General features: G+C 41.0%; 2 protein-coding genes across 2 annotated transcripts in view; one reads left to right on the forward strand and one right to left on the reverse strand.

The window, feature by feature from the left end:
* Positions 1-8,321, forward strand: part of PYGL (glycogen phosphorylase L) — a 59,761-nt gene extending 51,440 nt beyond the window's left edge. The window contains exons 20-21 of the mRNA XM_058163091.1: positions 582-648; positions 7,162-8,321. Coding sequence (XP_058019074.1) covers positions 582-648; positions 7,162-7,389 — 295 coding nt within the window. The 3' untranslated portion in view covers positions 7,390-8,321. The remainder of the gene's footprint in view (positions 1-581; positions 649-7,161) is intronic.
* Positions 7,796-26,807, reverse strand: part of ABHD12B (abhydrolase domain containing 12B) — a 33,295-nt gene continuing 14,283 nt past the window's right edge. Inside the window, exons 5-13 of the mRNA XM_058163092.1 lie at positions 26,639-26,669; positions 22,659-22,704; positions 22,455-22,584; positions 21,219-21,256; positions 18,188-18,270; positions 15,534-15,616; positions 13,915-13,993; positions 10,247-10,371; positions 7,796-8,429 (exon numbers count right to left, since the gene is read on the reverse strand). Coding sequence (XP_058019075.1) covers positions 8,405-8,429; positions 10,247-10,371; positions 13,915-13,993; positions 15,534-15,616; positions 18,188-18,270; positions 21,219-21,256; positions 22,455-22,584; positions 22,659-22,704; positions 26,639-26,669 — 640 coding nt within the window. The 3' untranslated portion in view covers positions 7,796-8,404. The remainder of the gene's footprint in view (positions 8,430-10,246; positions 10,372-13,914; positions 13,994-15,533; positions 15,617-18,187; positions 18,271-21,218; positions 21,257-22,454; positions 22,585-22,658; positions 22,705-26,638; positions 26,670-26,807) is intronic.

Genomic DNA, 26,807 nt, shown 5'->3' on the forward strand with positions numbered 1-26,807 from the left:
CTGACAGTATATATGCATACAATCACAGTTTTAATTTTTGGGATCACCAGTTGTTAAAGAAAATGTGTTACTCCCCACCCAAGTGGTGACTTGTCAAAGGATTTTTGCAGTATCCTCTATTCTTGGAGAAGGTTTTGGACTACGTTAAGATGAAACACTCTTATGGGCCAGTGGACTAACTCTAAATTCTGGGGACATTTTACTTTTGCTCACAAATTAGATGATATGGCGGTGGCTTGTTATCATAGAGTACCCAATTATCGGAAACAGACTGGTGTGGTTGTTCCCCATCGTTCTCTCTTGCTTTCATGGATGCTTCTTACAAGATACGTTAAAATGTATTGTTCTGGACACTTCTGGAATACAGTGTTTGTTTCTATTCTGAACCATTCTGATCTAACATGGTCTGGCAGTTTCCCAAAAGCTAATCCTCAGAACAAAAATGAATTTGTGGTGTTCCAAAGAGATAAGTGTTCCAGAATAATGAATTTCAAGACTAACCAGTGGTCTAGGCCTAGCAATCTAAAACTCAGATTGCCTTCAGAGCATTTCACGCTTTTTGGTTTCTTCCGTTTGTATAGGTTTAAAGTGTTTGCAGACTATGAAGCTTACGTCAAGTGCCAAGACAGTGTCAGTCAACTCTATATGGTAAGCTGGGTGTGGAGAATGTTTACAATGCTTATTTAATAAGTATCCAAACTAATAATCAAAGTGCTAATCCATCAGGATTCTGTCCTGTGTATCTCTGACCGCACAAATTAACTATCTGAACTACAATGAATTTGTACAACACACATACCCTGTTAAATGAACCATGTTTACTGGACCAAATTTACTGAGTTTGCATGACATTCTAGACTAACCATTAACTGAATTTGATGGATTAACAAAAACTAGAGTAAAAGTGATTCATGTATCATGCCAAACTATTCAGACTTAATTTTTTTGAATGCCTTATGCAATGCATCTGCTTAGTATTCGTGACTTGAAAATAATTCACTTTGTTGCCATTAAATTGGCTGGAGTTGACAAATTCTATTCACTATAGTGACTAAATTAGTGTGCTTTTAAGTCTCTCTATAATTCAGATTCTATTACTCTATAATTAGAGACCCGGATTCTACAAGCGAACAAATAACTAAAATAATGAAACAGCTTTTACAGCCCACAGAGTGCTGTGAAGCACTATAGGGCAATATAGAAGCTTAAAATGCTAATGCTATTTTACTTAAAATAAGACAGCATTAAATTATAGCTAGGTCATTAAGATGATCAGAGGATGTCTAATTTTATGGACAGTAGCATAGCATATTCAAGAAAATGAAAACTTTATTAATCTGATAAATGCAACTATGCATAAAATAAATCAATTGTTTGGGTATTTCACTAGATAGGAATCTGTAGAGATTCTCAGTCATCCAGATCATGGTTGCCCCAAAAGTGCTTTTTTAGAAGGCAACTGGACTTTCTTGTTTTTTCTTTGAAGATGTTTCACTTCTCATCCAAGAAGCTTCTTCAGCTCTGACAGGATAGTGGGGAATGGAAGGATTTATGTTCCTTGCAGGCAGCTGTACATTTGCATCCTTTTATAAGGTCATTGAAGCACTTGGAGATTTATCTGTGTCCTCAGGGTCACCTGAGTAATGCTCCTGGTTCCTGTAGTCTGCAATTTTTTCCTCTGGAAATCCATTCCTACTCCCACGTGATGCAAAGGGTTTCATCCTAAATTGTAGAGCTAAAAGTCTGTAGAGATTCTCAGTCATCCAGGTCATGGTTGTCCTGAATATCTAGCTAACCTACAAAAGGAGCATGACTACTCAGGAATGTGTTCCTGGATAGGGCAGATCGATCCAGTTGGAATTCCAAACCTGCAGCTGTCTAGCATGTTGCTTAACTGCAGCAAGTATTCAGCCATACCCCATTATCAAAATGGTCTCTCTTGAAAACACATAGTGCTGCCATTTTGGGGTGGGAGATGTTTTTTTCCATGTTGACTTATAATTATCTGAAAATAATAATGTTAATAAGTTGGTCATGCATGCATATCTTCTTTCATCATACCTGCTTCCTTGCTTAGTGCTATTTTAGGTACCTATGGGATCTCTTAATATATAGTCCTTAAAATTTGCACTGAACTTGGGCACTGAAAGTTCATATTTCAGCTAATTTTTGTGACACATCTTCTGCATAGAATAAGGTTGTGTTGTGCCCGTTAGCTAGTTTGTGGGGGGAACAATGCCCTAATTTACTTCGGCCACAAGAGGATTGATATACACATTAAACACCGGGGAGCCAAAATATATCCCTGCCTTAGTCAGAGTCAGAATTTCTTTAGTATAAAGCAAAACTTTAGTCCCGAATTCTCGAAAAAATTATACATGTGCAGAAATAGCTGTCTAGATGTTTGTGAGTTTATGCTATTGCTTATTCTGGAAATGAGATCAAATGCAGAGCTGAAGTCAGTGAATATAGTGTATAAGGCAGAGCCTGCTTTAGATGAGTATTTTTCAGCCAGATGTTGCAGCATATTGATATCATCCAAAATAGAATGTTCAATGCTAAAGCCTGCCAAAATAGACTCTATGTGAATTGATCCAAGCTAATAGTTTATTATATAAATATTTGGGATCAAGCATACTTATTGTGCTTAAAAGACTAATGGGCGAGCATTGGCAAATGTCAGTTCTTTTTGTAAATGGGGCTATAATAGCTAAATCCCAATCCTTAGCTTCCCTATATTATGAACACTCAATGTACCTAAACAGGGAAAGTAATGCAGGTATCCATCATTACAAGTTACTACCCAGGGCTTAATGATGATTAAATTATTTCCTGGGGTTTTACAAAGGTTAAGTTACTTAAGAAGGCATATTATTTTATATCATGGGGCATTAGCTCAGGTAGAAAGCAGGTTATATTAAGCTTTAGGTAAATGTAGTGCATAGAATGGTGTCAAATGAATTTATCCGTTGGTGGTAGAGACAGGACAATAAAACAGCCTAGTGATGAATTGGAAGTACCAAAAGCAGGCAGACTAGACAACTATTAATTGGAATAGTGCCTGGAACAAGACAAGGTATATTGATGGGTGGCAATCACCTGAGTTTACAGCCCTCAACTACAACTTTCTAAAATCATACATCTAGATCCGTTGGAGCATTAGGCAATGAATGAGAGGTTAATATTTTAACAGTTAGTACTGCCAGTGAAAAGGACTTGTATCCACATGTCCACTTGTCCAGTCAACTAAACATGTTTTCTTGGAATAAAATTTGAGAATATAATTCTTACAGGCAAAGTCTTTAGACCTGGCATTCCATCCTGTGGTACTCCATGATAGGAGTGTCAACACACCTTAGTTTAGAAGACGCAATGGGAAGGCCTGTCTTTCCAGATGTTTATGCATCACTAGCTATTGCAACATTTCATCAAATGGGAGGGTGGGAGAGGTCAGCTCAGTCCTTAAGGATCCTTCATTGGTTCTCTGCTGACCCAGGTTCTCCACAGTAGCATCTATACGGTACTTTGTTTCTCATATTTATTGCAGCATCAATTAATAGCCTCAACAATGGTGGTGGTTGTTAATAGTAATAATAATAATAATAACAACAATGACAACAACAGAGTTGGAAGGGACCTTGGAGGTCTTCTAGTCCAACCCCCTGCCCAGGCAGGAAACCCTACACCATTTCAGACAAATGGTTATCCAACATTTTCTTAAAAATTTCCAGTGTTGGAGCATTCACAACTTCTGCAGGCCAGTTGTTCCACTGATTAATTGTTCTAACTGTCAGGAAATTTCTCCTTAGTTCTAAGTTTCTTCTCTCCTTGATTACTTTCCACCCATTGCTTCTTGTTATACCCTCAGGTGCTTTGAAGAATAGTTTGACTCCCTCTTCTTTGTGGCAACCCCTGAGATATTGGAACACTGCTATCATGTCTCCCCTAGTCCTTCTTTTCATTAAGCTAGGCATACCGAGTTCCTGCAACCGTTCTTCATATGTTTTAGCCTCCAGTCCCCTAATCATCTTTGTTGCTCTTCTCTGCACTCTTTCTAGAGTCTCAACATCTTTTTTACATCGTGGCGACCAAAACTGAATGCAATATTCCAAGTGTGGCCTTACCAAGGCATTATAAAGTGGTATTGACACTTCACGTGATCTTGATTCTATCCCAGAATGCAGCCCAGAACTGTGTTGGCTTTTTTGGCAGCTGCTGCACACTGCTGGCTCATATCTAAATGGTTGTCCACTAGGACTCCAAGATCCCTCTCACAGTTACTACTATTGAGCAAGGTACCACATATACGGTACCTGTGCATTTTGGGGTTTTTTGGCCTAAATGTAGAACCTTACTTTTTTCACTGTTGAATTTCATTTTGTTAGATAGCGCCCAATGTTCTAGTCTGTCAAGATCTTTCTGTATCTTGAGCCTATCTTCTGGAGTGTTGGCTATTCCTGCCAGCTTGATTTCATCTGCAAATTTGATGAGTTCCCCATCTATCCCCTCGTCCAAGTCATTGATGAAGATGTTGAAGAGTACTGGGCCTCAAACAGAGCCTTGGGGTACTCCACTGCATACTTCCCTCCATGTGGATGTAGTTCTGTTGAGGACTACACGTTGAGTGCAGTTGGTCAGCCAGTTACAAATCCATCTGGTGGTAGTGCTGTCTAACCCACATTTTTCTACTTTATCTAGTAGTAGGTTATGGTCTACTTTATCAAATGCTTTACTGAAGTCCAAGTAAATTATATCGACAGCATTCCTCTGGTCCACTAATTATATCACTTTGTCAAAGAATGCAATAAGATTAGTCTGGCATGATCTGTTTTTGACAAACCAATGTTGGCTTTTGGTTATTACTTTGTTTGCTTCTAGGTGTTCGGTGATTCGTTGCTTGATTATCTTTTCCAGAATCTTCCCTGGTATTGAGGTCAAGCTGATAGGTCTGTAGTTTCCTGGATCTGTTTTTTTTTTCCTTTTTTGAAGATGGGAACTACATCAGCTCTTTTCTAGTCCTCTGGCAGTTCCCCTGTTGCCAGCCCTTATCTCATTTCCTGTGATCTTTATATTACTTGTTTAGAATCTGGCAAGACATCAAAAGATCCATTAGCCTTGCTTCCAGAAACTCATCAGAGAACTCCCTTTCTGATTTGATTGCTTATTTTTACCCTATGACTATCATTAAGTGTTGTACCTCATGATTCTTGATGAATGTATCTTTTCTTTTATGTATACTGAGAGCATATGCACCAAAACAAATTCCTTGTGTGTCCAATCACACTTGGCCAATAAAGAATTCTATTCTATTCTATTCTGAAGACATTGAAAGGTTTATTTGGGCAGTTCTTTCCCAAGGGCATTGCTAGTCAAGAGTCCTTGTGATTATATAGATTTAAATTATTCTTCTTACAGTTCAAAGGAATAACAAATAACAGAGTTGCAAGGGACCTTGGAGATCTTCTAGTCCAACCCCATGCTCAGGCAGGAAGCACTATACCATTTCAGACAGGAACTGTATTCTCTTGGGCAAATTGATCTAAAAGCATGTTGTTTTTAGTCACAAAGTCGTGTCCGACCCATTGCCACCCTATGGACAACATTCCTCCAGGCCTTCCTGTCCTGTACCATTCCCCGGAGTCCATTTAATCTCACGCCGACTGCTTCAGTGACTCCATCCAGCCACCTCATTCTCTGTCATCCCGTTCTTCTTTTGCCCTCAATCATTCCCAGCATTAGGCTCTTCTCCAGTGAGTCCTTCCTTCTCATTAAATGGCCAAAGTATTTGAGTTTCATGTTCAGGATCTGGCAGTCAGGGTTGATCTCCTGTAGAACTGACCAGTTTGATTGCCTTGCAGTCCAAGGGACACTTGGGAGTCTTCTCCAGAACCATAGTTCAAAGGCCTCAATTCTTTGGCGCTCAGGCTTATGGTCCAACTTTCACAGCCATACATTGCAACTGGGAAACGCCTGTCCCATCAGCTTCCTATTGCCAACACACGGTAGAGATGAGCGTTCATCTCATCTCAGTAGACAGCAACAGCTGTCTGTCCTATGTTCTTTCACCTTGAGATTCTTTTTACTGGCTTCAAGCCTTACAATATAACCTGCACCTGTCTCGGTCCAACTGTTCTAATATACTGAATTAACTTCCTCCGACTAGGTTTCCCTTAAAATTAGAACGAAGTTAGACTGATTCCTGTAATTGTTCCCACTGTGCACTTTGCCATCAGATTAGGAAGGCCGCTATGTTATACATCCATTCCTTCATCCATTCTTGTCTTTCACAAATAAAGGTGAATATAAAGGTGAATAAAGGTCCCAGGATAATGTTGCAGTATCCAATCTGGGTCAGTCATGGGGACTAGAGGTTTAGTCTTCTGACCTTTCAGACTTGTGCTGATGCCCATCTTCAGGGAACTTCTCTCTAAGCAGAGTGGAGGTTTTTTTTCTTTTCTTTTCCTTCTGTATTCTTTTCATCATTGCATTTACCAGCAAGAAGAAAGGGACAATTTCTTTCTTGTCCCTGCTGCAGGATGCAGGGGACTTGGCAGTGACATGTGCCATCAGATAAAGTTAAAAAAAAAAGTTATCTGTTATTTTGGTAATGCAAAATAGACGTCACTGAGCCTTGGGGAAACATTTTGCACCAATTTTACCTTATTTTTCCATCCAAAATTAATAACTGGCCATATTTTTTATGCATTCTTGAAGGACTTTTTTTTTTTTTAGCATATGGCACGTGTTAGCCAGGGATTACCGAGGGGGCTGGCTGCCTCTGTGAAAGGAATTTTTTGGGGCGGTGTTATCTTACCCATGGGACACCTGAAAGCCAGGTGGCAATTGGGGGAGGCTCCTTTCCTGTCCCTGCGCAGTTTATTCATTCACGGGAATCGAGTCGCCGAGCTGCCGCCCTCAGCAGAGCGCAGGCTCAGTGTCTTACCACATGAGCCACCGTGGCCCCCTTTTGAAGGACTGCAAAAATGGGATGGCATTACCTACAAATAGGCTGCTATTTGCCTCCTCCTGATGTAACATGTATTGTTTGTTAGGAATTTGAGGTGAATTATAGTGTATCATACGGGACTGTACCATGTTCAGTAGTAATCCTGAATTTGATTATCATGCAAGATCCAGGTTCACATAAGCTCCTTCTTACAGAACTCCAAAGAATGGACCAAAATGGTCATCAGGAACATTGCAGCCTCTGGGAAGTTTTCCAGTGACAGGACCATCAAAGAATATGCCCGTGATATCTGGAATGTGGAACCTTCTGACCTCAAGATCCCACCACCCAATGTACCTCGCGATGTTGCTGATGAGATGCTGGCCAATGATTCAGCTGAAAAGTTGCGTGTGTGTGAATCTGAGAAGTCCTGCAAGGTTTAATTCCGCGTGGATGACGCACAGTACCCTTCATTGGAAAAAGCATGCGTAGATTTGTTTAGCAAGTAACGGTAATAAAGTGGCCTCTTCTTTTAGCTTTTACTTACAAGCACTGAGAGCAGTTAGGGTATCTACATTTATCTTTTCTCTCCCTTTCCCTTCTTTGGGAACTCTAGGAATTGTTCCCAGAAATTTTGCTCTAATACGTTCTATTTCAACTGATGGGTCCTAAGTGTGCCGGACCATTTATCTCTCATGCTAGCCAATATTCTCACTGGCCATGCTAGGTACTAGTCCCAGCACAATTAGAGAGTACCAGCTTGAGGTAGGCTACCCAAACAGTTCAAAGGGCGCATTTTTTACTAATTTATAGTGGGTGTTACAAAAAATACCATTAGCAAACCAAATAACCTGTTTACTCAATTGTTGTCTTTTAATGAAAATGAAAGGGCTTTATGTATATTCATAAAGTGAACTATTAGCAGAAATACATTTTAAGAGAGGAAGGCGTTAACACAGAATTCGTATAGTTTCATATAGAATCTGGAGTACCTGCTGTTCCTTCAAGGCGCGAGCATGTGCTCCTACTTAGCAATGATAATTCAGATAATGATAACTTTTTAAAGTATTCTGAAGAACATCTTGAAATTTTCAGCAGGTATTAATTACCGCACTGAGTCTTTGAGGAAGTTGCCCTATGTAGTGCACTATTGATTCAAATTGATTCAGCAGTGAGTAAGAAGACATGCTGAGACAGAAAGGATCTTCTGCTAAAATAAAGCTTGTAGTAACCAAGATGAGGTGCATTTATAGAAAAAGAAGAAATCTTTGGTAGGCTCAAAAATGACTATTTTTGCCCAGTAATGATGTTCTGTAATGTACACCTGCAAATTCACATGATAAAATAAACTGAAATCCACTTTTTTATCTTCCAACTGTTCGTTGTTTTAATATCCATGGCAAGAACCGATGTCTCCTTGAGGTTGCTGGTAAGTCACTGTCTACTGGATTGCTGATCCTACGTAATGCTCTTGAGGAAGTCTCTGTTATGGAATACAGAGAAAGAATTTATGTTCCTTGGATTTGATGCCATATAAAACCAACCTCCTGCTCAAACTGATTCACTTGGCCAGGGTTATGTAGGCTATTTCATGTAGAAAAAGTATGAAACTATCTACAAAGTGTGGCAGGAGAAGCTTTACACACATATCCTTCAACATAATATCCTGCCTTTCTGCACATAGGGAACTCAAGGCAGCTAAAAGTTAAGAATGAAATACTAAGCAATTAGAAACCATCAAAACAACAATATATCTCAAGGGTGTCTAACCCACAGTCACATCATGTGACTTTTTTCCCTTTTGCTAAACCAGGGGTGGGCGTGGCCAGTGCATGACACATCCGGCCAGCAGGCTGCAAGTTTGATACCCCTGTTATAGCTGAATGTAATATTTTAAGCCCTGGGGAGGCAGTGGTTAAAGTGCAGCATTGCAGGCAAACTCTGGAGTTTGATCCTGGAGTTTGATCCTGACGGGGGGCTCAAGGTTGACTTCCGAGGTTGGTAAAATGAGGACCCAGATTGTTGGGGGCAATATGCAAATAATGCTTCTACATTGTAGAAAGTGCTGTAAAGCATTGTGGGGCAGTATATGGGCACTATTGCTATTGCTTTTTAAACGAGGGCTAGAAAAATAAATAGCCCATTGACCACTCAGTGGCAGTCATCTGGATTTTCCAATTCATTGAGGTTTATCATCCCCAACCCCATCACAACAGTACAATATGTAGCAAATAACAATTTGGCCAATTTGAGCATTCATGGAACATAAGTATTGCATGATAGATTTTCAGCCACTACTGCTGGAGTTCCCTTCCAAAGCGAGCTCTCTCTTGAAATCTCAGAAACAATAGTTCACCTATGTCATTAAGCTACTCTTAAGCAAGTAAGAAGAAATCTACATTTTGCCAGTAAAAATGGATTTTCTGTACTATGGCGTAGTTTATATAACATAAACCTGAAATTTATATAACATATAACATGAAACCCATGGTTGCTTGGGTTTTCATTTATTCCATGAATGTTGTCCTTAGGACTTATTCAGTAAATCATTGTAAGCAAATCATGGCTTAATATAAATACAATCAAACTTGTTGCGTATTGGGTTCAACCAGGGGTGAAATGCTCCCGGTTCAGACCGGATCACCTGATCCAGTAGCGATGGCGGCGGGTGGTTCAGAGAAAATCCCTGCACACACACACCCCACATGCCCAGCTGAGCCGCGCGATCATCAGAGGGTTTTTTTTTTTTACTTTAAAAGCATTTTTTTTTCGGCCAAAAAAATGCTTTTAAACGTAAATCAAAAACGCCTCTGATGATTATCCGGCTCAGCTAGGATCATCACAGCCTTTTAAAAGCATTTTTTCTACAACCTCTTCAGTCAAAGAGGTGGTAAAAATGCTTTTAAAAGGCTCTGATGATCTCAGCCTAGTTGCCTGATCGTCAGAGGCTTTTTTTACTTTTAAAGGCAAAAGAATGCTTTTAAAACAAAACAAAAGCCTCTGACAATCAGGCAACTCAGCTGGGATCGTCAGAGCCTTTTAAAAGCATTTTTTATAACCTCTTCGGCCAAAGAAATGCTTTTAAAAGTAAAAAAAAAAAAGTTGGCCACGTCCACCCAGTCACATTACCCCACCACCACCAAGCCCCACCACAGAACCAGTAGTAACAAATTTTACATTTCACCCTGGTTTGGACTGTATTCTGTGTCCTTCCTTATTTCAAGCCACTGGAGCATCAAAAGAAGAAACTATTTTCACAGAAGTCTTAATGGTAGCATAAACTTGGCTCCATGTGCTTACTTGAGAATGGAAGGGAGCTCAGGATGAGAGGATATGTGGTCGTGCCCCAAACCCATGGAAGAGGGGAAGGAAAGAAACTTGACGTTGTCTTTCTTCTCAGAGGCTCCGTGTGTGACCTCAAAAAGCTGTGTAGGGAAAAAAAGAGGAGTGAGCGTGAATCTCTAAGTGGACTGTTAAGTACCGCTGCACAACTGTTTTTTTCCCCTCAAGAATGGAATTAAATACTCAATTTATGACCACAATTGAGCCCGAAATTTCTGTTGCTAACCAAGACGGTGAGTTTTGCTCCATTTTACCACCTTTCTTGACACAGTTGTTAAGTGAATCACTGCAGTTAAGTTAGTAACACAGCTGTTAAGTGAATCTTACTTCCCCATTGACTTTATGTGTCAGAAGGTCAAAAAGGGTGATCACGTGACCCTGGGACACTGCAACTCTCATAAAGGGATGCCAGTCTCGGTGGGGGCACCGACCCTCTGGAATGAGCTTCCCCCAGGACTTCGTCAACTTCCTGACCTCCGGACCTTTCACCACGAGCTGAAGACGTATTTATTCTTCCGAGCAGGACTGGCTTAACATGGGTTTTTTAATTGGATTTTAAATGGGGTTTTATTTTTATATTATGTATTTTATATTTAATTTAGGCCATTTTGAATAAGTTTTTTAAATAGTGATTTTAATGTAATATATTGTATTGTTTTTATCCGGCTGTTTACCGCCCTGAGTCCTTCGGGAGAAGGGCGGTATAAAAATTAAAATATTATATTATTATTATTATTATTAGTTGCAAGCATCCAAATTTTGATCACTTGATCGTGATGCAACAATCATAACAGTGGTGATTGCTACCGGTTCCCCCTGGATCAGGCGAACCGGTAGCAGTGGTGGCAGAAGGCTCCGCCCACCCACTCAGAAGCGCACGCATGCCGAGCAATGGGTTTTGAAACCTGCCCCTGAATCATAAGTGTGAAAAACAGTCATAAGTCACTTTTTTCAGTGCCATTGTAACATTGAATGGTCGCTAAATGAATATTGTAAATCAAAGACTACCTGTATGATGATTGGGCTCCACTGGTGATTAAACTCCCAGCTTTTCTTGCCCTTAGCCAAGTTGCTGGGAGCTACTAATTATGGTGGTTTAGTAGGCTCGTAAGCCCCCAGAATAACAACTCTATCCCCTCACACCATCAATGGCAACTACATAGCATCATTCAGAGAACAAAAGTGAGTCCTGAAATTATAGCTGTTACCTACAAAGAAAATTGTCACATTTAAAACTATGCCATCTACTTTTGTTCCATGAACTGGGGGAAGGGTTCACACAAGATTGTTCCTCCTTCCTTCAAATTTTATCCTTGCAAAAAGCTTTGTGAGCAAAACTGGTCAAGGAACACAAGACCCTTCGTTCTAGCCTATGGGCTAGCAAAAGTATTTATTTTAAATCATAAATGGCAGGAATCTCTTAGCTCTCCTTGGTGGGGCTCTTCAGTGTTGACTTTCTGCAGGGGGATGGAGGTCTTGCTACGGGGAATTGTGACTTAATCCTATTTACCATATTTTTCGGAGTATAAGACGCACTTTCCCCCCTCTAAAAGAGTGTGAAAATTTGGGTGCATTTTATACACCGAATGTAGTCCCTCCCACCTGCCACTGCCCGCCCCTCCCCCCCGAAAATGGGGCACACAGAGGCGGCAATAGGCTATGGCAATCCCTTGCAGCCTGAAACAGCTGGTCTTCGAGAGGCTGATCCAACTGACAATCAGCTGCTTGTGCTAATCAGGCTGTGCTGAAGCTGAAGCTGAAATGGGCTATTTGCTGCAAAGGGGCAAATTGCTGGGAGGCAGAGGCAGTTTTTTTTTTCTTGTGCTAATCAGGCTGTGCTGAAAATGAAACTGAAACAGGCTGTTTACTCTTTGCTGTAAGGAGGCAAATTGCTGGGAGGCAGAGACAGAAGCAGATTTTTTTTTCTTGTTTTCCTCCCCAAAAATGCTAGGTGCATCTTATAATCTGGAGCATTTTATACTCCAAAAAATATGGGTAGTGAGGTAGCTTTGAGAGACAACAACTTGCCCATATCATTCAGAAATATAGGCTCTATGTACAAGTAGTCTTCAAAGGACAACTGGGACCAGAATTTCCAGTGTTAACAAGACAGTTCGTAAGTGCATTGTGGCTCATTTTTGCCATGGGCGTTAAGTGAATCACTGCAGCTGTTAACATGAATCATGGTCATTAAGTGAATCTGGCTTCCCCCGTTAGGTTTGCTTGTTGAAAGCCAGCTGGGACGATCACAAATAGAGATCACATAATCCCAGGATGCTGCAACCATTGTAAGCACATGCTGATGGCCAAGTGGGCAAATTTGGAACACATGGCCATGAAGATGCTATGACAGTTTTAAATGTGAAAGACAGTTGTAAGTCACTTTTTTCAGTGCCATTATAACTTTGAACAGTCACTAAACACATGGCTGAAGGTCAAGGAGTACCTATAGACATAGTTCAATGGTGTAACTCAAACTGCTATCCAGCTCAGAGCCTCCCAAATCTGAACAAATTACTAAGTGAAGGCACTTCTTCTCTAGGGAATTCCCCTGAAGGCTTATGGGGCAACAGTACTTAAATAATCAGAGGCCGTGGCCTCATTTCTACTGTTGAAATCCTACTGCTTATTCCTGGCTAATCTATAATTGTAACGTTGTAAGCCACCCAGAGTAACCTTGTGGTGAGATGGATGGCCAATAAATTTAATAGCTAAATAAATAATGCACATTTGCATTATTTGCAAGAGTCAGGAGTCCCTTGCATTGGGAGCTGGATTGTCTCTTGTAATAAAAGATGGGTTTGCCCTGTTTGTTCAGGATATGGTTATGTTATCAAGGATTTAGGACAATGACTTAAAGGGAGATATTAAAAGAAAACCCATTATAAGCCGTGGTGGGGCAGTGCTTAGAATGCAGTATTGCAGGCTGACTCTGCCCACAGCCAGGAGTTCAATCCTGACCGGCTCAAGGTTGACTCAGTCTTCCATCCTTCCGAGGTCAGTGAAATGAGGACCCAGATTGTTGGGGGCAATATGCTGACTCTGTAAATCACCCAGAGAATGCTGGAAAGCACTATGGGGCAGTATATAAATCTAAATGCAATTGCTATAAGTTCTCAGAAAAGGAAGGTCTGAATTTTATAATGACTGATGAAGAATCATCCTGAGAACTAAATGGAAAGAGAATCTGTTCCTCTTCTCTCTAATACTAGAACAGGGGTCCCCAACCCACGGTCCGTGGACCGGCACCGGTGCATGGCATGCTAGGGACCAGGCCACACAAACAAGCAAAGCCCCATCCACGGGATGCAGGCAGCACAGAAAACCTTTCTCCACGGAACCAGTTCCTGTACTAGAACATTCCACAAATGACCAATGTCATTTGGATTTTTTCCCCCAAGACTGCTATGAAAACATAAAACTATATTGATGATGCATGCTGCAAAAGTACAGTTCACAATTAGCAGAAAAACCAAACCTGTTAATATATGCAGTGACTTTCCACTTGTATAGCTCATATCTATAGAAAGAGTGATCTCTGCGTTTTTGTTTATTTTGTTTTGTCCCTTTATATGTACATAGAACCTTTTTAAAAGAGTAATTGACTGCTGTTACTGTTTAGTTACCTTTCTTCCTTGTTGTATAGGTATCATCCTGTCATCTTCTGAATGCAAGATCAAAATAGGACTAGATAACACTTTGACACTATGGACAAGAAAAACAATGTTTTAGCTCAGTTCAACCGTTTTTGGATATCTTCATCCTGCTTTTCAATCAAAAATTGTCTTTCAAATAGATGAGTAACATTTCTAACTATTAATGAAACCTTAAGTCGTCGTGGGCTGTCATCCTTTGATTCCCGGCAAAATATCCCATGAAGTCATAGGACTACATAGCTCTCCCACTCCAAAGATGGAGAGAGAGCCACCTTTATAGGACCAATAAAGGACATTATTGCAGCTCAGGGTTGAAATGAGAGGTCCTTGGTGCTTTTCTTGCAGGCCTTTCATTACCCAAACTAAGTAGCATTATCAGTGCTACTAGTAACCTAGTTTGGGTAATGAAAGGCCCACAAGAAAACAACCAAGCTCAGAGAGCACCAAGGACTCCTCCTTGTAGAAGGAAATCTTAAGAAAACACTTCAGAAATGTTTTAAAAAATTAAAAATCACTCATTTGTCTTTCACAATTTAGTTGCAGTCAAGTATCCCATTACCTTTTGGTACTGTCCATGGGGTTTTCCATGGGGCAAATCTAGATAGCTTACTAAAAAGCAGAGACATCACCCTGCCAACAAAAGTGTGTATAGTCAAGGCTATGGTTTTCCCAGTTGCAATGTATGGCTGTGAAGGTTGGACCATAAGAAAGGCTGAGTGCCAAAGAATTGAGGCCTTTGAACTATGGTGCTGGAGAAGACTCCTGCGAGTCCCTTGGACTGCAAGGCGAACAAACAAGTCAGTTCTAGAGGAGATCAACTCTGACTGCTCTTTAGAAGGCCAGATCCTGAAGATGAAACTCAAATACTTTGGCCATTTAATGAGAAGGAAGGACTCACTTGAGAAGAGCCTAATACTGGGAACAATTGAGGGCAAAAGAAGAATGGGACAACAGAGAACGAGGTGGCTGGATGGAGTCACTGAAGCAGTAGGCATGAGTTTAAATGGACTCCAGAGGATGGTAGAGGACAGGAAGGCCTGGAGGAACATTGTCCATGGGGTCGCGATGGGTTGGACACCATCCCATTACCCTGAATTTCCCAAACACTGGATTTCAAATCACTGGTCAAGTCTATCTCCCATCTGAGTTCATCAAAATCTGATTCTTCTCTATTCCTCCTCTCCTGAATATCACAAATATTGTACATCAAGTTAACAGGGCCAGCAAACAAATGGTGGAATCCATGCCTTCAGATGCCGCTATATTCAACTAAGAGTGTCTGCAGGATCTTGTTGCTTTGTCACACTGATGAAAGCACTGAGTTGGCATCCTATCACAATGTCTCCATTTTTTGGACAAGTGTGTAATATCTGCACGCATAGAGAAGGGGCAGGACTGGCATACTGCATAGTAACATTTGTCAATCTCTCTGTCTAAGCAAATGCCACTGGATCTACCCTTTTGAAGGAAGCAAAGCAAGCCTAATATTTGATTGCAGCATCAAGTCAATTCTCAGAATTGTAAAGGGCAACTTATTCCACAATCTGGCATATTCCACATAGTTTCTGATTGAGTAACTCTGAACTCACTTTTCGTTATTCAGAAAGAACATGTCAGCTCGGGCCATGGTGTCCAAAATTAAATATTCAAAGCCAGGAAACTTGCGGTAGATCTGGTTAAAGAAAAGAAGATAAGATTTTTTCCATTCCTGGAAACTCCTTTGTCAACTGCTATAAGAAATACCTTGATTTAGTTGTTTGTTTATAATTCTTGCTATTTATGTGCCACTTCAAACTAACTCTGAGCAGCATTCAATTCCTATCTTCACAGATTCAGATGATAAGCAAAATTAAACATACCGGTAATATCACTGAACCAAAAAAAAAGGAATGTAAAAATTGGAAGTACCATGCTGAATGGAACAGCAATTAAACCATCATTCCTCATCAGAAGCTTGTTTTAGTGGACTTGAATGACTGAAATTCTCTATAGATTGTTTTAAGGGACTTTCTAACTATCAGGAGGGATGGGGTCTTTTGGAGTTTGCGTGCAAGATATTCCAGGGAATGGCATCCATAAATGAAAGTCTCACTTCCAAGATCTCTACAATTGGCAAGCTCTGAGAGAGGGGACCCAGAGTATGCAGTTCTCAGTCATGGGAGCGCTTTAAAGGTGACAACCAATAGTGCTGCTCACACAGACGTCATATATAACAATTTCCAATACTCAAAGGGCTGTCACAGAGAAGAGGGGACTGACTTATTCTCCAAAGCACTAGAGGGCAGGACAAGAAGTAATGGGTGGAAGCTTGTTAAAGAGAGTTCCAATCTAGAAGTAAAGAGAAATATTCTGACTGTGAGAACAATTAATCAATGGAATAACTTGCCTCCTGGAATTGTGGAGGCTCCATCACTGGAGGCTTTCAAAAACAGACTGGACAACCTTTTGAGCAGGATGGTTAAGGTTTACTGCCTTAGGCAGGGGAGTTGGACTAGAAGACCTCTGAGGTCCTTTCCACCCCTAGGATTCTTTGTTCTGTATGGGCATATCAAAGCTTTCAAAACTACTTGAATTGCTGCGTTCTGGAGTAACTATATATTCCCAATGGTCTTCAGTTGCAAGCTCATATGGAGTGCATCCCAACAAGAGGTGATTAAGACATAAGTTGTAATCTCCCATCCCAAGAGGCATTGTAAAGTCTCCCATCCCAAGGGACATTGTAACTGGAACAGAAGATGGAAGGCTTCTTGGCCAATGCTGCCACCTGTGAGTACAGGGGGACCCTCAAATTATGGTCCAGGTCCAGTGATGGGATTCAGCCAGTTCGCACCACTTCGGGAGAACCGGTTGTTAACTTTCTGAGCAGTTTGGCAAACTGGTTGTTGGAAGAAATCATTAGGGCAGAGAACCGGTTGTTAAATTACTTGAATTCCACCACTGTCCAGGTCTATGTAGGGAATGCAATCTCATTTACAACTAAGGATGGAATCTCTACAGATTGAAATGGCTTATGAATGCAGAGCCATTCTATTTTGATAAAACTAAGCTTCTGCCTCTTCTTCCACAACCAGACCTTAACAACCTCTGGCTCATTAACAGCATCACTTGGCTGACCTGAGAAGCAAAGAAATAAGGTTGATATCATGTCAGTAGATGACCTCACCCAGCTCAAGCAACACAGAATAGTGTGATTCCCCCATGCCAATTTTGCAAGAGATCAACTACCAAGTGTGATCAATGTGGTCTCTGTGCCATACCCAGATCTGAAACCTGACTGAAATAGATCTGTATAACCTGTTTCTTTCAGGGCTCTCTGCAGTTGCAACCCCTACTCAACAACTTTTCCAAAAAAAGAAAAGTTAGGGTATTAATGGATAATAATCCGGATTGAGCAATGGCTTCTACAGGACAAGATGCAACACTCCAGGGGTGAAATGCTCGGGCGTCTGCTACCGGTTGGCTTTGCTACCAGTTTGCTTTGCACATGCATGCACAGTGCACACCAAACGTGTGCTCTGCATACATGCGTGCCACATGCGCTACCATATGGCACTGAAAAAGGCGGATTAAGAAGCCTTTTCTAAGGTAAGTAAAACAGTGAGGGGGGAACAGCTGTGCTACATGATTTAGATTCACTAAAAAGCAGGATTTCCTACTTTCTAGCTAATATAAATCATGCGGCACAGCTGATCGTCAGAAATACCAGTTCACCTTAACCGGTAGCATTTTTTTTTACTACCGGTTCTCCTGAACTGGTAGTAAACCGGTTCGGGCAAACCGGTCCAAACCGGTAGCATTTCACCCCACAACACTCCCTCACTCAAGGATATGTTATCACATATATGCTAAAAACCTAGTACCTATTTTGGTCTTAATAACAAAAGTAAGACTATTAACAGAGAAATATTTATATTATTCTTCCTATTGGGAATCATTTTTCTTTTGCTAATTGTGTTTCATACAATATGGAATATAAATGTGATAATTCCCAGCATTCTTCATTGCTATACGAGTCTACGGCAAGTCAGAGTTTTTGTTCAGCAACATCTGGAAGGACTCGATTCCTTTCCCTTCTTCTAGTTGTGTTCTGATATCTATTTTCTCTTCTGCATGAACACACAACTGCAGGTGTTCTCAGAGTTCATATGAGGCAGGCACATATTTTCACAACAGCTTGGCAGGCTGCTACATAAAGAGTGCCAAAAGTATACATGGAACTAAAAATAAGACTGCCAAGACTTACTGTTGTTAATGGGATGCTGGCAGCTGCATCCCGGATGGTGGTATAAGCAGCCTCCAGGATGACTGCATCCACTATGATACCTTCTAGAGGAAAAAGAGAGGATTATATTAGGAAAAACAAAAAATCAATGGAATGGAACAAAAGGGGCAGGTTGTTTTCTGAGACTAAGGCCTTCATTCTGAAAAACCAGAGAAACAAGATACACTGGTCTAGCAGAGACAAAGTATATCAAAGCCTCAAGATTGAATATATAATCCACAATTCTCAGCATCAGATTGAATTAACAGAATTCCAATAGAAGGCCCAATTAACTATCCAAAATCCCATCAGGAGCTGAGTTTTATTGCAAACTATTCTCTTCTTACCCAGTTTTCTTGAAAAATTAAGACTGCTGCTGCCATTCCTCCAGGGGTGAAATCCAGCAGCTTCTGACAGGTTCTGGAGAACCTGTAGCAGAAATTTTGAGTAGTTCTGAGAACCAGCAAATACCACCTCTGGCTGGCCCGAGTGGGGTGGGAATGGAGATTTTGCAATATCCTTCCCCCAGGAGTGGGGTGGGAATGGAGATTTTTCAGTATCCTTCTCCTGGAGTGGGGTGGGAATGCAGATTTTGCAGTATCATTCCCCTGCCACGCCCACTAAAAAAGTAAAAAAAATTGGATTTCACCACTACATTCCTCCCATCTCTTTACCTCTAGCTGCTCTCAGCTTTCTAAACTAGAGGACTTTGAAGGCTCCCAAACTAGGCAGAATAAATAAGTAGGTGGAGCTAAACCAAAACTAAATATGTTTGTATGGAATTAATTCAATGCAATTACTACAGTTACACTCTGGGAATGTCATGATTTTCCCATTTGAGCATCCTGAAAACTACGATTTGATGGCAGATTTCACAAAAGCTCTGAAACTACACCCAAAGGACCCCAAAGACAACAGGTTGCACACTTTTGCTTGAAACTTTGGGGCAATTTGCAAACAATTTGGTGATGGAAAACATGCCTGGCCCTTCCCCATTTTTTCCTCCCATTCAATACTGATAGAGCCAGTGAGAAAAATGCACTGCAATTGTCTTAACATGCTTAAACGGCAGAACAATGGTGGGTTTCAAAATTTTTTACTACCGGTTCTGTGGGTGTGGTTTGGTGGACATGGCATGACTTGGTGGGCGTGGCTTAGTAGGTGTGGCAGCTGAAGGATACTGTAAAATCTCCATTCCCACCCCACTCCAGGGGAAGGATACTGCAAATTCTCCATTCCCTCCCCACTTCAAGGGGAGGTTACTGCAAAATCCCCATTTCCTCCCAATCAGCTGGGACTCGGGAAGCAAAGAATAGATGGGGGCGGGGCTAGGCAGAGGTGGTATTTACCAGTTCTCCGAACTACTCAAAATTTCCGCTACCGGTTCTCCAGAACTGGTCAGAACCTACTGAAACCCACCTCTGCAACAGAAGTAAGTGATACATGATAAGTAAGAACTGCTTGTCCCATTCTTCACAGGCAGATGTGACTGCTGGGAGGAGTCAAAAAAGTCAAGATGGCAGCCATGATCACACAATAAAAACCTTGCCCCCTAAGCACTTGCAGATTGCTCAGGTGAATCATCCAAACTATAATGTAGATAACAAAAAGGTGCATAGCTGCTAGAGCAACTGAGTGCACATACACACACACAAAGACACACACACAATTGGGCAGTCTTTTGGTGTATGTGCAACAGGTAATGATATTGGGAAGGGCAGTTTGCACGAATGAGCAACAATGCAAAATGAGTGAAGCTAATCATGCATTAAATCTTCAGATTTTTCTTTTTTGCTGTTTGTGGATATTTGGATAATATTTGTTAACAGTGTGAAATATATATTGTGGTTTTTATTTTTATTTTTCTGTCCTGCTTTATATTGGCAAAAAAATGTCCTTGGGATAAAGTAAAAAGTGTCAGGGTCCCTGGGCTTATAAAGCTGTTAAATAGTCAGTTTGATCTAATGATTAAGTCAGGAGGTTAGAAACCGGGAGACCACAAGTTCTAGTTTTGCCTTAACCATCAAAGCCAGCTGGTGATCTCGGGCCAGTGACTTCCTCTCACACCGACTCACTTCACAGGGTTATTGTTTATGGGGAAAACAGAGGGCAGAAGGTGTGTTGGACATGTTCGCAGCCTTGACTTATTTGGAAAAATAATATAGGTAAGATACAAATAAGATACAAAATAAGATGCCTTCCCCTGCAATAGACTCATCCTCATGCCAATTTTGCAGAGAAAATTTTGTTTGAAATTGGCCCAGTTAAGCACTTGGGATCTGCCTTGATGCACCTGGAGAAGAGGCATACATTACCTACAATTATGTAGATAACCTATGTAATTGTACCATTTTCACTAGCTGAGACAGATTGGAGAAGAAGCTAGAAGGAACTGGAAAGTGAACATTAAAAGTAGGAAGGAATATTACATTTTACAGATTCTTAACAGATTCCTGATAACTTAATCATAACAGAGTTAAAGAAACTTCTTAGATGAGAAGTGCAACATCTTCAAAGGAAAACTAGTAAGTCCAGTTGCCTCTTGAAAAAACACCCTTGAAAGTTGTCAACTTTGAGATGTGTGGATTACAATTCCCATAATTCTCCAGGCAGCTCCAGTCAAGACCAATGTTCCAGATGTTTACTATTAAATATGTTCCTCCTTCCCTCTGCATCTACTTTTATTACAGCTCTTACCACATTTCCAATATTCTATTTGTGTAAACCAGTGGTTTTCAAACACTTGTGGACATCAACTCCCAGAAATTGAAGGGAGTTGAAGTCCATATATATGAAAGTTGTTAAGTTCTAGGTCAGGAGTGTCAAACTGACAGCCCACGGGCCGGATGTGTCACCCACAGGCCACGCCCATCCCAGCTCTGTGAAGGGGGAAAAAGTTGTGATACGTCATATGATGGCACACATGTTCTAGATCATTCAGACAATGCAAAAGAGAGAGAGAATCTTCCACAAAAATTCAGGGGAAATGTTACTTTGTCCATATAATAATTACCTTGTTCTTTTAGCCTTCTGGCAGTATTGGTAGCAATTCTACAAGGAAAGAAAAAATAGTGAGGATAGAAAAAGCCTTAACATTATCTATTTTGAAGGAAGTCCCATCCATGTTGTTTGTTTTAAATTTAAATTAGGGAAGAGCTACTGTCGTGTCCCACTCCTCCTCTGATGGCCGGGTCGGGGAAGTCCGTATAAAGCGTGCCTCTGCAGCTCTGCCAAAGTCCTATCAGAGTCCTCAGGGCAGGCAGGAATCCAAGGTGTGACTTCAGCAATCCAGATTAGACTTTGCCTGACTCAGAGAATGCCAGAAAGCAGATCCTTTATATAGGCCATAGGGTGTGGCTCCATGACTCAGCACTTATCCAGGCCTGCCCCTCCCTTCCTTTTGCTGACGTCGCCTCTCCATTCTCCGGAAGCGTGGATCTATCCATTGCATCGTTTCGTCTCCAGGTGTTGGTAATCCCAGCTCGTGGCTGGCTTCAGGCGCACATGCTATTGGAGGGAGGTTTGTTTGCTTGGTTTGTCCGGGCATGGTGCCAGGGCTGGGGGCTGGAGGTATGCCAGGACATTCTTCTGTACTATCAGTCTCTGGCTGAGATAGCAGGAGATGAGAGGGGCCCGGCTGTGGGGGGGGCGAGCGAGGCACAACAGCTACTGCCTTAAACTGATCAAACATCCTAAACCAGTGATTCTCAACCTGTGGTGCAGGAAACCCTGGGGCACCACAATGTCATCAAAGAGAAAAGTTATAATTTAAATGTTAAGCCTTGGTGGTTTGTGGCCACAAAAGATATTTAAAAGGGGTCCATGGTGAAGAAGAGATTGAGAACTACTAGCCTAAATAATCATGAACTTCCTTCATGACTGCCACAGAGGCCCTTCCCAAACCCACTGAAAGCTTCTGAAATCTGTGCTTAGTACATTTTAGCTATTTAAGTGTTCTAGAGTTCCAAAAGATGAATTTTATTTTAAAATACTACTGAAGTTGAAATTCATCGGGATTTGCACTGCTGACCCATAGCTTCTATATTCCTTTCAAGTCTTCCTGACTTTGATAATGCTACAATGGCTTGATTTGTAAAAAAAACAAAACAAAAATTAAGAATTTATAAAGAATGTGAGCTCACACGCAGGCACACATGCACCAATGTCCAAATCATAGTCATCGGCCTTCAAGCTATCAGACAGAAAGAAACATTTTCTCTTGCACTGGAGATCAAATTAACAAACCTACCCGGTGCCCAGGGAATGTCCCCAGAAGATGATCCTGCTGTTTCCACTCCGTGCTTTCACCCAGTTGTAAAGGCAGAGAACATCTGTTGTAAAGCCTTTTTCACTAGGGCTACCCGTAGAGTCTGCGTAGCCTTGGAGAAATCATGAGGCAAATTAGAGGGAAATATACTGAACACCTAGAAATCAACTTTGCCTTGAAACTTACCTCTGTAGTCCACAGCCAAGACATGGAAGCCGCCACCACTCATTGCCTGTATTAAAAGTTAGACAAATTTCAAACACAAACAACTTTCTAAACCGGAGAAAGTCATATCCCAAAACGAAGTTCACAAAACGCTGCCACTAACGCTGGCAGTTCACAAAACGCTGCCCGGGTTATTTACGGGACCGCCTACTGCTACCGAATACCTCTCACCGACCCGTGCGCTCTCACAGAGAGGGACTCCTCAGGGTGCCGTCAGCGAGGCAATGTCGTTTGGCGACGCCCAGGGGAAGGGCCTTCTCTGTGGGGGCTCCCACACTTTGGAACGAACTACCCCCCGGACTCCGTCAGCTTCCGGACCTTCGGACCTTCCGCCGCGGGCTTAAAACATACTTATTTAATTGTGCAGGACTGAGCTAGATTTTAAATTTCTGGGTTTTAATTGGGTTTTATCTGTATATTTTAATTAATGGGCTTTAAAATAAGTTTTTTAATTGTTTTTATTCTGTATTTATATGTTTTTAAGCGCCTGTGAACCGCCCTGAGTCCTTCAGGAGATAGGGCGGTATATAAATATGATTAAATAAATAAATAAATAAATACTAAGACATAACATCAACCCTTCCAGGAGATCAGACTAGGAAGTCAGGGTTGACTTCAGTACATCAATACTACTTTTTTTTTTGATAAAGCTATAAAAGTAATCCTCAATTTATGATGACAACTGAGTCCAAAATTTCTGTTGGTAAGCAAGACCGTTGTTAAGTGAGTTTTGCCCCAGTTTACTACCTTTCTTGCCACAGTTGTTTTAAGTGAATCACTGCGGCTGTTAAGTAACACAGTCGTAAAGTGAATCTGGCTTCCCTATTGACTTTGCTTGTCAAAAGGTCGCAAATGGGATCACATGACCCCGGGACACTGCAACCATCAAAAATAGGAACCAGTTGCCAAGAATCCAAATTTTGATCACGTGATCATGACTGCCACATCATGATGGCAGTCAATGGCATGCAATGGTCATTGAGTATGAAAAATTGTCATAAGCTCTACATGGGGCTCCCCTTGAGGGGCATCCGGAGGCTTCAGTTAGTTCAGAATGCGGCTGCGCGGGTGATAGAGGGAGCCCCTCGTGGCTCCCGTGTGACACCTCTCCTGCGCAGACTGCACTGGCTACCTGTGGCCTTCTGGGTGCGCTTCAAGGTTTTGGTAACTATTTTTAAAGCGCTCCATGGCATAGGGCCGGGCTACTTACGGGACCGCCTGCTGCTACCGAATACCTCTCACCGACCCGTGCGCTCTCACAGAGAGGGACTCCTCAGGGTGCCGTCGGCCAGGCAATGCCGTTTGGCGACACCCAGGAGAAGGGCCTTCTCTGTGGGGGCTCCCACCCTCTGGAACGAACTCCCCCCAGGACTTCGTCAACTTCCGGACCTTCGAACCTTCCGCCGCGAGCTTAAAACACATCTATTCATCTGCGCAGGACTGGATTAGATTTTAAATTTATATTGGTTTTAATGGGTTTTATTATTTATATTGTTCTTTTAAAAATTTGGCTATGTAGAATAAGTTTTTTAATTGTTATTTTATTTTGTATTTATATGTACCTTTTTTATTTGCCTGTGAACCGCCCTGAGTCCCTAGGGAGATAGGGCGGTATACAAATGTGATAAATAAATAAATAAATAAATAAATAAATAAGTCACTTTTTCAGTACTGTTGTGACTTTGGTCACTAAATCAACTGTTGCAAGTCAAGTATTACCTGTAACAACAATCTTGAAGTCTGAATGTGCTTCCTTCCTCTCTCCCTTTATCTTTACAAGAACTAGGGAGAGTCTTCCTGATACATTTACTCAATTACATTCCAATCCACCTGTGTTCCTTTTATCTGACCACTGCCTTGGCAGCAGCTCTTCCTCCTGCGCCTCAAGGCCATTCCCACTGTCATCTATGCATAATGCAGTTGGGTTGGGCTGGGTAGAGTAGGATTGGAATTATAATATTGTCCACCCAGCTATTTAGAAGAAAGCTGTGGTTTACAACTGTGTGTAACTGTGTAAACCAGAGGTCCCCAACCTTTGAAGTAGTGGACTGAGGCTGGGATGAAGGCAATGAGGATAGGCCATATAAAAATAGCTACCAGGGCATATTTGTGCTGGGGTTTAGGGCAATACAAGGATAAGTCCCACGTAAGCTACAATCTATAAATCACTTCTAAAATATCTGCATAAGTAGCCATATCATATCTAGACAATCTAGACAACTGTTGGGTGTTCTCTGCTGATGTTGATTTCCTGCAGATGTTACCAAATTGTGTAACATAATCAATATATGGAGGAATGGAATTTGCTGATTATTTATATATAGCAGCTTGCTTTGCTAGTCTTAGTTTGGGGGGTGGTTTCTTCCTTGATAGTTCCCTGATTAGGGTAATGTTTTTCCTTGAGCATTTATATGTTAAAGAGGATGTGCTCTGGGCTATTAGTTTTCATCCCTGATTTTCGATTCTATATTTTAAATGGTATGTAGATGGAGTTTAGCCCTATGTGTTAGTTGATGGTTGATTGGTTGGAATGTTTATGTATTTATTTAAATATTTTGTATAGCTACCCATCTCACAGGCAGTGACTCTGCACAGCAGATAGAGGATTAAACCAAAAGAAACAGGTAACATGCAAAATATTGGACCCAAATACTGATAAAAGCTATAGTAATGATAATATAACATAGCCCAAAATTTTTTTAAAAATCCCATTTTTCATCAATAAACAAATCCAACACAACACCATGTTTCCAGGAATGTGTTCTGTCAATAACCTGTCTGTTATAATCTTTACAGTGTACATTGTAAATAACATCTTTTGGTTTGCTTAAGATGTTTCAGAAGTTGTTTTTTTTTTTTGTAAACCAGTTAGTAACAGTAGTCTGTTGGCTGTCTCAGAGATGTTTCTGATGTAGGGCAGTTATACTTTTCATTGTAAATATTCCCGAACATCAATGAGCAGTCTAAAAAAATTCATCTTGCTTTCTGACTGCATTGAGGTTCTTGGATATAGAAGATGAAAAGGATATCTCTCCCAATATGTAGTCAATTTCAAACTGGAAAATGTTGACAATTTACTTCAAGCCATATCCAAAAATTCTAGGGAATCCAATTTATTATAATTGCTTTAAATTTATTATAGCTGTCCACTCCACATAGACTCTCGGCAGCTTACAAATATAAACACTAAAAATCATTAAAAGCATTTATCATAGGCAGCCCAGTTTAAAACAATCAAATAATTCAGACAACCGCTAGATGACACCAAAGAGACAAGGATATCTGCACCTCTTTGCTGCCACCTACTGGCCAGCTTCATATGGGAGGAATAGGCATTGAAATGCTCTACAGCAGGGGTCCCCAACCCCAGTCTATGAACCAGCATCGGTCTGCAACATGCCAGCAACCAGGCCATGCAAACAGGCAAAGCGCCATCCGCAGGATGCAGGCAGCACGCAAAACCATGCTCCTCTGATCTGCAGAAAAACCTATCTCCATGGAACCAGTCCCTGGTGCCCAAAAGATTGGGAGCCACTGCTCTACCGCACTGGATATGCTCAAATGAGTATTTGCAATAGAAAGGACAGATTTTTGAAGAGACTATAAACTATTATTGTCATGCAGCTTAAAAATAACAATAAAAGTATCTGTATCTGCAGATTTAGCAGTAGAAAGTTCTAGGTAAACAATTTGTTATATAACTGCTAAGAGTAAGGCCCTCAGTCCCAGATGATAAAAAGAAATGCACAGATCAGGTAGCTAAAATGGAAGCATTATGGATATCAAGAAAACTATTATTTCTGCCCATAAGGCTGGCACATTCGCAAATAAACAAGCCAATCTCAGATAAAAAAGCAAGACAAGCATAGGTATGGATCTGTGAAAACAAAGGCACCATAGTCCAGGCAAACATTACTAGACAGAGATTCTTTAATACATACCTTTATGAAATTAACTCGGTGAGATGTTGCCCTGGAAGAGAGTTTAGAAATTAGCTACTGTAGGAATTTAGCACCCACCCCCCTCCTAGAAGAATGAAATATTTTAGAAAATATTTAAAAAGGCAGAATATATTTCCCTGGATGAGAAATGGAGAAACATGTTTTAAAG

Source organism: Ahaetulla prasina, chromosome 1 (genome assembly GCF_028640845.1).
Source record: "Ahaetulla prasina isolate Xishuangbanna chromosome 1, ASM2864084v1, whole genome shotgun sequence".
Lineage (NCBI taxonomy): Eukaryota > Metazoa > Chordata > Lepidosauria > Squamata > Colubridae > Ahaetulla > Ahaetulla prasina.